General features: G+C 37.2%; 1 protein-coding gene across 4 annotated transcripts in view; it reads right to left on the bottom strand.

The window, feature by feature from the left end:
* Positions 1 to 13,403, bottom strand: part of Myo9a (myosin IXA) — a 202,770-nt gene that overhangs the window by 138,270 nt on the left and 51,097 nt on the right. For all 4 annotated transcript variants that reach the window (XM_050151883.1, XM_050151881.1, XM_050151882.1 and 1 more), the window contains exons 7-8: positions 8,162 to 8,259; positions 2,271 to 2,397 (exon numbers count right to left, since the gene is read on the bottom strand). In XM_050151883.1, coding sequence (XP_050007840.1) covers positions 2,271 to 2,397; positions 8,162 to 8,259 — 225 coding nt within the window. The remainder of the gene's footprint in view (positions 1 to 2,270; positions 2,398 to 8,161; positions 8,260 to 13,403) is intronic.

The following is a 13,403-nucleotide window of genomic DNA, read 5'->3' as shown; positions in this document are numbered from 1 at the left end:
GAAGAGGAAGTGAGGTCAGACTCTGCGCTGCTTCCAGAGGGACCGGACAGCCACCATGCTCTGCTCTCCCAGGCAGCTGCAACCCACGATGGACTTAGGCTAGAATCTTCCCGGTAAGCGCACCTTGGGGTGCTTACACAGATCATTAGAAATGGGCTAGTCCAGGTGCGAGAATTAGCCTGTAAGGGCTAGAGTTCAGGGGCCAAGCAGTTCTTAAATGAACACAGTTTGTGTGTTGTTATTCCGGGCGTGAACTAGCCAAGCGGCCGGGGTGTTGGGGACGCAGCCGCCGCCGCTTCATATTTCAACAAGATAAAGGTACTACTTTGCTTTTATTCCCATCCCAGAAGTAAATAATATTATATTTATTTGTAACACAGTCTCATTCTGTGTAGCCCAGGCTGGCTTCAAACTCACAGTGAACCTTCTCCTCAACCTTGTGAGTACTGAGGTTCCAGGCATACACCATCAACACCTGACTGAATTATTTTCTTTTCAAAAGAAAAAATGGAGACTAATAAATGGCTCTGTGGTTAAAAACACTTGCTCTTGCAGAGGACCTTGCTTCAGTTCTGAACACCCATATGTAATTCCAGTTCCAGAGAAAGTTACATCCTCTTGCAACCTTCGTGGGCACCAGGCACACACATGACATACATACATACACACACACACACACACACACACATACATGTAAGCAAAACACTAATACACATAAAAGGATTTTCAATACAAATAAAACTGTTATATGCATCTGTATGTGTGCTCTGTGTGTGTGTGTGCATGTATATAGGCACTGTAGAAAGCAGGACTCAATGTCAGGTATTTATTTATTTCTGTAGATCTTCTTTTGTTTTCTAAAACAAGATCTCTCTGTGTAGCCCTGGTTGTCCTAAAACTGACTGTGTAGACCAAGCTGACCTTGAACTCGTAGATATCAATCTGCCACTTACTTCTGCGTGCTGGGATTTGAGGCATGGTCGCCACGCCTGATTCCACCTTACTTTTTCAGGCAGGGTCTGTCAAGGGAACCAGACCTCACTGACTGGTTATCCTGACTGACCAGTAAGCACAGGGTATTGCCTTTCTTGGCATCCCTCTCTCACTCTCCCCTCCCAGTAATTGAATTACAGATGCACAAGACCAGTTTTTATTTGAGTGTGTGGATCCAAACTCAGATAAACAGACATTCCAAATCCCTGAATTTCTTTTAATTTCCCTGAACCTCTCTTAACTAACCTCTGACAAAAGAATACTAATTAAGACTAGAATCCCTGTTATTTATGTCTGAGTTTAAAATAGGACTCCAGGCACAATGTTCTAATTTATCATAATACTAAATGTCTGATTAAAATATCTGAAATGCTTGATTGAAATCTAGTCTATGACCTTCAAAATTATAATCTTCAGAGCCAGGCGGTGGTGGCGCTCGCCTTTAATCCCAGCACTCGGGAAGCAGAGGCAGGTCTCTGTGAGTTGGAGACCAGCCTGGTCTACAGAGCTAGTTCCAGGACAGGCTCCAAAGAAGAAAATTAGGGTGAAGAGGAATTTTAGAGCAGTGTAAGAGTTCTGTATAAGACTGTAACCGTGAACACATGACTTCATCCATTTGTCAAAACCCATTCAACACAAAAAGTGAAGACACACTATCACTTTGGGAGGAGCAATAGAACAGAGTCTGGTGGCCTGGCAGTGGCGGCACACGCCTTTAATCCCAGCACTTAGGAGGCAGGGGCAGTCAAGTCTCTGTGAGTTCAGGGCTAGCCTGGTCTACAAGAGCTAGTTCAAGGACAGGCTCCAAAAGCTAGAGAAACCCTGTCTCAAAAAACAAAAAAACAAAAAAACAAAAAACAAAAAAAACACACAAATCCTGTTTCAGGAAAGAAAGAAGGAAGGAGAGGGTGTAAGGGAGGGGGAAGGAAGGGAGAAAAGGAAGAAGAAACCTCAAGTTAGAAAGAGCAACATTAACATAACCCCTAAACAACCTAGAGTGGAAATATTCATCCTCGTCAACAAAATGAAGGAATGCATGTGTTAAGGGGAAATGAAATCAAGGGAGAAAACATTAGACCTAATGATCTTGGCACACTCACAAATAAAGTAAGGCAGGAATCCAGGAGGAATTTCAACTTCTGAAAACACTATCTTAAAATAGTATCAAATGAAATCATTTTAACCAAGTATATCCATTTATAAGTATAAAGGACATATAAATTAAAAATAAGAAGTTACCAATTATCTAAAATGAAAACCGAGAATGAATGACTCACTTCTAATAATTCTGAGACAATAGGCAGTACTTCAGGATTACAGATGTCAATAGAGTCATCCCGATAGGTCTTCTTTTTATAGGAGATATTACCCAAATGTAGTATTGCTGAGAGCAGAGAGAAAATCCTATGAAAATAAAAGCACAGATTAAAGTTTGCTAAATACATTATCAAAGCTCATTTTACTCCAAATCCAAAACCCCAGTACAAATTATGAAGTATTTTCATCTTCACAAAAGAATGGTAATTTTAACTAAACTTTAACAATTAACTATGTCAGTTAATAAATTATTAACATGTAACATGGCATAAAACAAATTTAAAAACGAACTCTCCACTTATACACTATATCCCATCAACTCCAGTTGATTCAGGAGTTGTAATGTCTTCATTTCCTACCTTACTTGGATCTTGAAGAACTTTTTTTTAATCAAAATACTGCTTATTTCTCTTCTTTTAAATAAATCACCCTAGATTCAACATGTTCTCTTTCTCTTTACAAAAAAAGCTTACTGAAATACTAACTCAAATTCCTTGTCGGCACTTTACTACTTGTATTCACTATCATTTAACATCTGCTTCAACTTCATATGCCTCAGAAGTTACTAAGAACTACTTCCACTTAGCTGAGAAAAAAATCACGCCCTAACTTATCTGCTATTTCAGACATTTAACACAGCTGAACATTCTACTACTTCAGTGGTTATTAAGTGGTTGTTGTAGAATCATGAGAATCTGAGTTTGAAACAGAGCACCCACATAACAAGCCAGGCTTCCTGCAAATGCCCATAACTCCAGGTCCCAATGCCCTCTTCTAGTCTCCTTGCACACCCACATACGCAAACATGTGCACTTGTACTCACAAAGAAGCATACACATAAATGAATGTGTACACACATCTTTTTAAAGCCCTTAAGAGGGGCTGGAAAGATGGCTAGTTCATCAGTTAAGACTGCCAACTACTCTTGAAGAAGACACAACTTCAGTTCCAGCACTCACACCACATGGCCAGATGTCTAACAAAAGCCTGCAACTCGGGGCTGGAGAGATGGCTCAAAGAGCATTGCCTACTCTTCCAAAGGTCCTGAGTTCAATTCCCGGCAACCACATGGTGGCTCACAACCATCTGTAATGGGGTCTGATGCCCCCTTCTGGTCTGCAGGCATACACACAGACATAACATTGTATACATAATAAATAAATAAATATTTAAAAAAAAAAAAGCCTGCAACTCCAGCTCCAGGGCATCAGTCACCCTCTTCTGGCCTCCATGAACACTGCACTCATGAGTACAAACCCACATATAGACATATACATGTGATTAAAAATAAAAATTTTTTTTTTTGGTTTTTCGAGACAGGGTTTCTCTGTGGCTTTGGAGCCTGTCCTGGAACTAGCTCTTGTAGACCAGGCTGGTCTCGAACTCACAGAGATCCGCCTGCCTCTGCCTCCTGAGTGCTGGGATTAAAGGCGTGCACCACCACCGCCCGGCAAAATAAAATAATTTTAAATATCATAAATGCACGTATCCATATTCCTATTGACTTACTACTTCCTTAGAATAAATCTAACCTATTGTTAAAACTTATCCATGTGTCTTCTTAAATTTAAATTAAATATTTATAATTAAATTATAATTAAAAATTTGTAGGTTGAAAATTGACTTTGCAAAATTAGAAAATATTCTAATTAAAATAAAGTTCTTCAGAACCAAATATACTTTTTAAAATATTTATTTATTTATTATGTAGACAATATTCTGTCTGCATATATGCCTGCAGGCCAGAAGAGGACACCAGATCTTATTCCAGATGGTTGTGAGCCACCATGTGGTTGCTGGGAATTGAACTCAGAACCTTTGGAAGAGCAGGCAATACTGTTAACCACTGAGCCATCTTTCCAGCCCAGAACCAAATGTACTTAAAGTATACTTTTAAGTAATTTAAGTGTTATTTTTCAAGTAATTTAAAATTAGAAAATACAAGTCAATCCCAAAGGAATAATTCATAAAAGTATTCTAAGATATTAAAAAAACTCAGAATCTCTTAAACATCATAAAATCTAGAAGTCAAAAATTAACACAAATGTATGACCCACTTTTCATATCTGTTTCAAAAATTGGCACATTAATGTTCTCAAAAATACGTCATACAACTCTTAAGCAATAATACCTTAAAAATAACCTAATGTGATAAGTCAGGATTTAAAAGATTTTAAAATATAAACAGGAGTCATGATTTTTTTCCGTCTGTTTTTTGAGAACGGAGTCTCTCTATATTACCCTGTTTGTCCAGGAAGTGACTATGTAGACCAGGCTGGCCTGAAACTCACAGAGATCAACCTCCCTCTGCCTCCAGTACGCTGAGATTAAAAGTCTATGCCAGGCCAGTTAGAATCTTGAGTCTTAAAATGTTTATAAATTTACATTAGAAGATAACACAAATAACTAAAAAACAGGTATCTTAAAATACAGAATGCAGAAACAGCATGACAGACAAATTTTTTCATTTAATAAAGGCAGGACATTAACAGTTCTTAAAACAGATTTTGTTGTGTATGGTACCAAATTCCAGCACTCATTAGTCTAAGAAAGGAAGATCAGAGAGTCCACGGTATGTAGGCCTGAGCTACATAGCACATGCCTATCTATTATGAAAAAAAATTAAAAAAAAAACTTTCAACACTGCCAAAATTTAAGGATGGCTACACAGTTATGGAAAACAATTTTAAAGCATATCATAGGAAATAGGAAAGAATGCTACTATTTATTAGCTGAGATAAATGTGGGCACAAGAAAGGGAAGCAGCAGTACACACAATATATTCTCTATCCAAAACAACACAATTTTCTGAATGAGTGGAAAAAAGATAAAAATAATTTCAGATGGAAAATTATTTAATGTTCAAAGTACTATGCAATAAAAAATTAGAAATATGACCCATAGAGTTAAACTTTTTTCTGTGAAGGAATATCTGAAAAGAAGATAAAAAACAGGGAAGGCTCACACTAAAATTTACAATATGGGATCCTGTCATACCGAATAATAGTTTTAACACATAAAAAATAAGAACTATATTGCCAAAACTTCCATTTCACTGGTATTTAATATAGAGAGTACACTTCACTCAAAATTATGTGAAATGTTTGAGGTCTGGAATTTCTCAGACTGTAGAATAGGTCCATGACTTTGTTTTGTACTTCTAATCTAAAAATCCCAAATGCTCCAAAGTCTGAAGAAGTTTGAGCATTGTGTGAATATTCAAGATATTTTAAATTTCAGATCATTTCAGAATTCATCTTTTTTTGTTGTTGTTTTGTTTTTTTCTCTGTATTGCCTTGGCTGTCCTGGAACTCAATCTGTTGACCAGGTTGGCCTTGAACTCAGAGATCCACCTACCTTTGCTTCCTGTGTGCTAGGATTAAAGGCCTGTGCCACCACTACCAAGCCAGAATTCAGCTTTTAGCATTAGGGTAGCCCACTGAGGACATATTCTCATACTTCATTCAGTTTATATGTCATCCACTCAGGATCACATGTAGTACGTAAGTGACCCTGAGGGAAGAGATTAACAGAAACCGAGGGAGGCTTTCTCCTATATTTGACCTTCAGTGTATTGCAGTAAGTATGTTTGCACATTTATAGATTATATTGTTTGGTTTAAACTAACTTCTCATAAAAGGAATCCAGAAGAGAATTTTATAATTCAAGAAGCATACCAATACACAGAAAAACAGGTCAGGCTAATATTCTCCTTATAGAAACTCATGACTCAAGAGATTATTCATTCATTACACAACCAAATATGACATATCTTCAACAAGAATCCCATAGACACTTCAAAAACAATTATAAAAACAGCTAGATTCAAAAGTGTGTGTTCATAGTTTGAGTTACTTCAGAGGCTAAGGTAGGCCCTTACACCAGTCTGAACAAAACATCATATCAAGACCCTGCCTCCAAAACTGAACAGATAAAAGTTATGAAAAAAAATATTCCTGCTGGGCGGTGGTTGTGCACTTCTTTAATTCCAGCACTCAGAGGGGGAGGCAGGTGAATCTCTGAGTTCAAGGCCAGCCTGGTCTACAGAGTGAGTTCCAGAACAGCTAAGGCTACACAAAGAAACCCTGTCCCGAAAAACAAAAAAGGAAGGAAGGAAGGAAGGAAGGAAGGAAGGAAGGAAGGAAGGAAGGAAGGAAGGAAGGAAGGAAGGAAGGAAGGAAGGANAGGATAGGAAGGATAGGAAGGATAGGAAGGATAGGAAGGATAGGAAGGATAGGAAGGATAGGAAGGATAGGAAGGATAGGAAGGATAGGAAGGATAGGAAGGATAGGAAGGATAGGAAGGATAGGAAGGATAGGAAGGATAGGAAGGATAGGAAGGATAGGAAGGATAGGAAGGATAGGAAGGATAGGAAGGATAGGAAGGATAGGAAGGATAGGAAGGATAGGAAGGAAGGAAGGAAGGAAGGAAGGAAGGAAGGAAGGAAGGAGGGAGGATAGGAAAAGAAAAAAAGGAAAATAAAGGAAAGGAAAAGAAAAGAAAAAATTCCTACAGCAGTCAGATGGTGGTGGTGCACACCTTTAATCCTAGTACTCAGGAGGTAGAGGCAGGTGGATCTCTGTGAGATTTTGGCCAGGGTGCCAGAGTGAGCTGAGTTCATCCAGGACTACACGGAGGAACCATGTATCTAAAACAACAACAACAAAAACATTCCTCTAGGAAGAGACAAGGTTGTATCTTTAATTTTAGTTTCCAGAAACACAAATTACTTCATTTTCTAAAACAAATGTTTTTGGTTTATGTATGTTGCTGACCTGTTAATGCATGTATGAGGGTGAACACGTAGAGGGTACATGCATGTGAGTCAATGCATGTAGAGGCCCAAGTTAAACATCAGCTATCTTTTATCTAAATTTTAATTTCAACTTTTTATTATTTTATGTGTATAGGTATTTTACAAGCAAGTCTATGCAACATTCATGTGGTGCCTGCAAAGGCCAAAAGAGGGCAGCAGATCCCCTGGAGCTGGAGTTACAAATGATGGTGAGGAGCCCTACCTATGGGTATTGGGAATTGAACCGGCTCATCTGGAGGAGCAGCCAATGTTATTAACCTCTGAGCCATCTCTCCAGTTCACAGATGTCCTTTCTTATTTCTCTGCACCTTGAGGCATATATTGAGGTAAAGTCTATTGCTGAACCAGAGCTTGTCATGTTTTCCATCTTGGTTACAAAGATTTCCTATCTTTGTTTCCTATTCACTGGGATCATAGGGAGGCCGCCATCATGCTCACCATGTTTTCCTGATGTGGGTTCTGAGGATCTGAACTCTAGCCCTCATTTGGACAGCAAGCATTTCATCCGATTAGCCATCTTCATCAGCCCTATTAACATTTTTTTATGTTTCCATTTTGTTTATATTAACATGTATAGAGGTTTTGTGGTTAGTTTGGTTTGCTTTTTGTTTGTTTGTTGACAATATTGCTGTTAGGGATTGAGTCTACAGTCTTATGTATACAAAACAAGTATTCTACCACAGAGCTACATCCACAGATCAAAATTTTTAATAGAGCAACACACATGTAAATATGCATGGAATGTTGTATTTTACATAAAGACTAGAAAAAATAGAAGTCTATTTTTTCTTCATGGATATGGCTGCAGGTAGGTTCCATGCTTATGCAAACAACACAAATTCAGTGGGTTACAGAAAAAAGAAAGAGAAAGTTGAAGATAGATGGGATAAAGATATACTGTACATATGTATGAAATTGCCAAAGAATAAAAATGTCTTTAAAATAACTAAGAGAAATTTCTCAAAGACACATCATGCTTTCTTTTATACTTGAAATACAAAACTATACTAAATGAATAAAAACTTTAAAACTCACTGTCTCCGTGTCTTGGGGAGAAATCCTACCATTTCCATGGCCAATTGTAAGCGTTCAAAATCATGCCTCAAATCTTCTCCCTCCACTGTGAAGCAATCCTACTTAAGAGAAGGGAGAAAATACATTAAGATTACCTGTTTAAAAACAATGTGAGCCATTCATTAATTTAAGTAGGTTCCTGTGTAAATGATTAGAACTAGTAGAATATTTACACACAGTCAGGCTCATTAAGCCTCTTATATGAGTACAGATAAGCAAAGTAAATATATCTACCAAATATTAAATAGTACCTTTTTTTCTACCATTAGCAATCACCAACACAGGATCTCAAAATGGTGGAGAGTTAGTAGCATTTATAAAATATATGGATACCAAGTTTGATTTTTAATAGCACTAAAGAGTTTTAGAGATTTAAAACATAAAAGAGAGCTCAAGTCCATACACAGTTAATTTATTCAAATTTTAACAGATGTCTATCTTATGTAAAGCCTTGAATTAAAAGCATACAAATACACAAACAAAAAAAAGATAATAGACAGTAAGCAGTTGAGAAGTGAAACCTGGATTTATATAATACAAACCAATTGGTGTTAACAGTAGGTATATGAAGAAAAGATAGAGTAGCAAAAACAAATAAATACACACATCATAGTGATCAACCGAAATAAACAAATAATGCCAAAATTGAAGACCCTTCAAAAAATACAGATCATGAGCAGGGTGGTACATGCCTTTAATCCCAGCACTCAGGAGGCAGAGGCAGGAGGATCTCTGTGAGTTCATGGCCAGCCTAGTCTACAAGAGCTGGTCCCCAGGACAGGCTCCAAAACAACAGCAAAACCCTGTCTTGAAAAAAAAAAATACACATCACATGAATCAATAAAAATACTTATTGAAGGGCTAGAAAGATCACTTAGCACTTCAGAATACTTGCTGCTCTCAAGAAGACCCAAGTTAGTTCCTAGTTGACATCAGATGTCAAATAATCACCTATGACTCCAGCTCCAAGGTATCTGATGTCCCTTTCTGGCCTTAACAGGCATAGACAAATACATAGTGGAGGAGACAATGCCTGCCAAAACAGACACCTTAAACCACTAAGTAAAACTCCCAGTGCCAGAAATGAGTTACATCTGTTGAGCTGGCCAAAGGGGTCTCATAGAACCTCGTCCCAAACATCACAGGCAATCTGCCAAGGCTATTGGTTACCCTTTACAACTTGATGGCAAGACACTATTGCTGAAGACACCACCTACTTAATATCATCACACATAGAAAAATCAAGCTGGTGTCCCAATAGAAGCTTTTTCCTTACTGACTAGAGTTCATGGTACTAAAAGGTCCCTTGAACATTACACGAAGAAAAAGTAATCAATATTACCCAGCTACAAACCCTGCAATCTACAACAGTGAACTAACTACCTGCAAGATATACTGGTGCAATAGTGGCACAAACATTACATGAATAACTAACCTCTTCTTGACTGGACTTAAGGCTGGAACCTGACACTGTTAAAGTGGCAAAGACTCAACAAGTTATGGGTGGGAGAGGGTGTGTGGGAAGAAACCAGAGGGGAGGGAGTGGGAACTTGGATTGGTATTTTATAAAATATCTAATAAAATTTAAAAATAAAAAGTTCCTAATAAAAAAAAATCGTTCTCTAATTCAAATAATGCTAGCAAAAGTAGAAATGACATTTTCCACAATACTTAAGTGTTCAATACTCTATCAAATTCTTCAGACATATTGTTATTGACAAATTTAATACAAAATTTAAAAACCATTTTTGAAGGGATTTTTGGGTTTCTTTGTTTGTTTTTTGAGAATTTCACTATGGAGTAAGCTGACCTCAAATCTGCTAAGTAACACAGGCTGGTATAAACTTGAGATATTCCTGCCTCAGTCTTTCTGAGGGCCATATTACAGGCATGGGGTTCCTTCCATCTTTTTGAGAGTCTTGCTATGTAACCCAAAGTGCAAGAATATAAGCATGTTGAAGGGACCAAAGATCACTGTTCTCTGAAGTAGATGGCAGGAATAAAAGAATTAAGCAAAAAAGAAAAAAATATGAGGGGGGAATAAAAAGAAAATTAAGTGACCTTCTGATGGTCTCAAAATTAGTAAGTAGATGAGCTAGTATTGGGGGCAAGCCAAACAACCTCAAATTCGTAAGCCTTACTTTAACTTTGAAAAAATGAAGACCAATCCACAGTTCCACAGACAAGTCTGAACAAGTCATCAATCATACTTTGATGTAAAATAAATTATATTTTTCTATTACAATTCTTCAAGAAACTCAAATTGAAATATCTATTTCCCAAAATATTAAATCTGAAACCAGTAACATCTTGATTATGAAATGGTAATGTAACCAAACTTTGTCTGGAAGCAAAAAAAAAAAAAAAAACCAAACACCCATACAATATGCTGATGCTTCACAACCCTGGCATAGGGGAATTTTGCAGTGAGAAAGTTGTGACTCTTTAAAGCAAAGATTAAGACATGTTATATTTATAGGAAGAATACTTAAGAACTGAATTAGTTAATATAGCTAGATGTAACTATGCTTTCACCTTTGTGTAAGTGACCTAACTATAGATGGAAAGAAAAGCCTATTATCATCCTTTTATACTTACAGATTTGTACTTGCATATAAAACAGTTGAACATAGTCTCTTTCTTTTCTTTCTTCCTTCCTTCCTTCCTTCCTTCCTTTCTTTCTTTCTTTCTTTCTTTCTTTCTTTCTTTCTTTCTTTCTTTCTTTCTGTTTTTTTTTTCGAGACAAGGTTTCTCTGTACCTTTGGTGCCTATCTTGGAACTAGCTCTTGTATACAGACCGGGCTGACCTCAAACTCACAGAGTTCCGCCTGCCTCTGCCTCCCGAGTACTGGGAATAAAGGCGTGCGCCACCACTGCCTGGCTAAACATAGTCATTTTCTACCATATATGCCTTATAAAACTGAACTTAAAACCTCCAATAGTCTTCTTTTAAAGTTTCCATTTCTGTGAGATGTATAGATATATATACACATGAATGCAGGGGTCTTCAGAGGCCAGAAGAGGACATAGGATCCCCTGAAACTGAGATATTCAAATTCAGACAGAGGAATTTAAAGAGAAACAATTTCAGCACTGTATTATAAGGCTAAAGAGGAACAGCCTAAGGTTTTCAAACAAGCAAACTTAATATATTCAGTAACCTTACAGAAATTGCCAAATGATATAGGCTCCATAAAGAGCTAATTGGACTCCTGTGCCATCGTTAGACTGAGGAGATTCTAGGAAGTAATAGCTTCATATGGCATGCATTCACCTATAGTGAAGCAAATGCTAAATTCATGGTCAGTTTGTAATAGAATTATTCCCAAAGACTGGATAGACTTGGTTAAAGCTGTTTTAGAGGCTGCTTCACAATTACAATGGGATACCTGGTTCAAGTATCTTATGTGGAAAAGGTCTCTGAATTGATTCTAAAGGGAAAACTGAGACTTTGTCAATTAGCAGAAATAGACCCAGCAGAAATTGTAGTACCTTTTACTAATGATGAAATTGATAAATTAAGGGCAGAAAGTGAACCTTGGCAAAGAGCTTGCAGTAATTTTTTGGGAGAGATTAATAACAAATATCCTAAAGCAAGAGAATTCAACTTATAGAGAGAACTAGCTGGATTCTTCTCATTGTATGGGAAACACCAATATCTGGAGCCCCTACATTCTTTATAGATGCAAATCAGAAAAGGCAGGTTACAAATCAGAATACTTAAGTGGATCAAAGCCCTTATGACTCTGTGCAAAAGTCAGAATTATATGCTATTCTCATGGTCCTAGGAATTTTAAAGAACATCTCAACATAGTTACTGATTCATAATATACAGAAAGGGTAGTTTTAAAAATTGAAACCGCTGAATTTATACCAGATGATACAGAATTGACTTTATTATTTATTCAGTTACAAGAATCATCCCATATACATAAGACACATCCAATCCCATAAGGGTCTGCCAGGTCATTTAGCACAATGTAATGCAGAAATCAGTCAAATATTGATTGGAAATGTGTTGAAAGCCTCAGAATTTCATTTTAAAAAATCTTGTCAATAGCAAATATTGAAAGAAAGACTTTTCCATCAAGACAAGGAAATTATAGGCAATGTCCTACCTGTTCTTTATACAACCAAACAACACTACCTGCACGAAGAAGCCAAAGGGTACTTAAAGGAATGAAATCTGGCAGATGGATGTGTTCTATTTGGCAGAATTTGGAAAACTAAAATATGTACACCACACCACTGATACCTATTCAGGCTTTCAATAAGCAATTGCTTTGAGTTCAGAAAAGGCTGATTGGATAATCACACATTTTCTAGAAGTTATGGCCACCATAGGTATACAGACAGACAATCCTCCAACATGTCTCTAAGAAAATGAAGCTGTTATTTGCTTATTATAATATAAAGCATACTAGAGGTATACCACACAATCTTACAGGCCAGGCAGTTATAGAAAGATCAAATCACACTCTAAAGGATATGTTAAATAAACAGAAAGAGATGATAAAGACGCCCAAAAATAGACTGCATAATGCTTTACTAACTGTGAATTTCCTAAATGCTAGGGAGAAGAAACAACAGTTATGGAGAAACAATTGGATAGTAGAAAAAACTACAAGATTAAATTATCCAGTATATTTTAAAGATGCACTGACCTTAGATGGAAATCAAGACATGTGCTATGTTGGGAAAGGGGCTTTGCTTTTGTGTCCAAGGAAGAAGAAAAGCTATGGATACAATCAAAATTGATAAAGATTCAATCTGAACAAGAGACACTTCATAATTAGAGGAGATGATGATAGTTCATCAAACATCATAACCTTTTAATCTAAACTAACCATAAAATTAACAAATGCTTTTCATTTGATCAGATATAACTTGCCAAAAGAGAATTTCCCCAGAATTAGGGTTGGGAAAGAGTTTGTTTCTGTCTTTTCAGGAGAGCAAAGGCATCCAGCTATGGAATCCAAAGACCACTGGACAAATAAGACATCTAAAGAAAAAGGACAAATCATCCAGAAAAAAAGTACCAAGAAAAAGAATGGGCCGGGCGGTGGTGGCGCACACCTTTAATCCCAGCACTTGGGAGGCAGAGGCAGGCAGATCTCTGTGAGTTCAAGACCAGCCTGGTCTACAAGAGCTAGTTCCAGGACAGGCTCCAAAACCACAGAGAAACCCTGTCTCGAAAAACCAA

This window comes from Alexandromys fortis, unplaced genomic scaffold (genome assembly GCF_014885135.2).
Source record: "Alexandromys fortis isolate MF-2015 unplaced genomic scaffold, M_Fortis_MF-2015_v1.1 scaffold_70, whole genome shotgun sequence".
NCBI lineage: Eukaryota > Metazoa > Chordata > Mammalia > Rodentia > Cricetidae > Alexandromys > Alexandromys fortis.
Note: the sequence above shows the minus strand (reverse complement) of the source record. Positions and strands in the feature narration are given on the sequence as shown.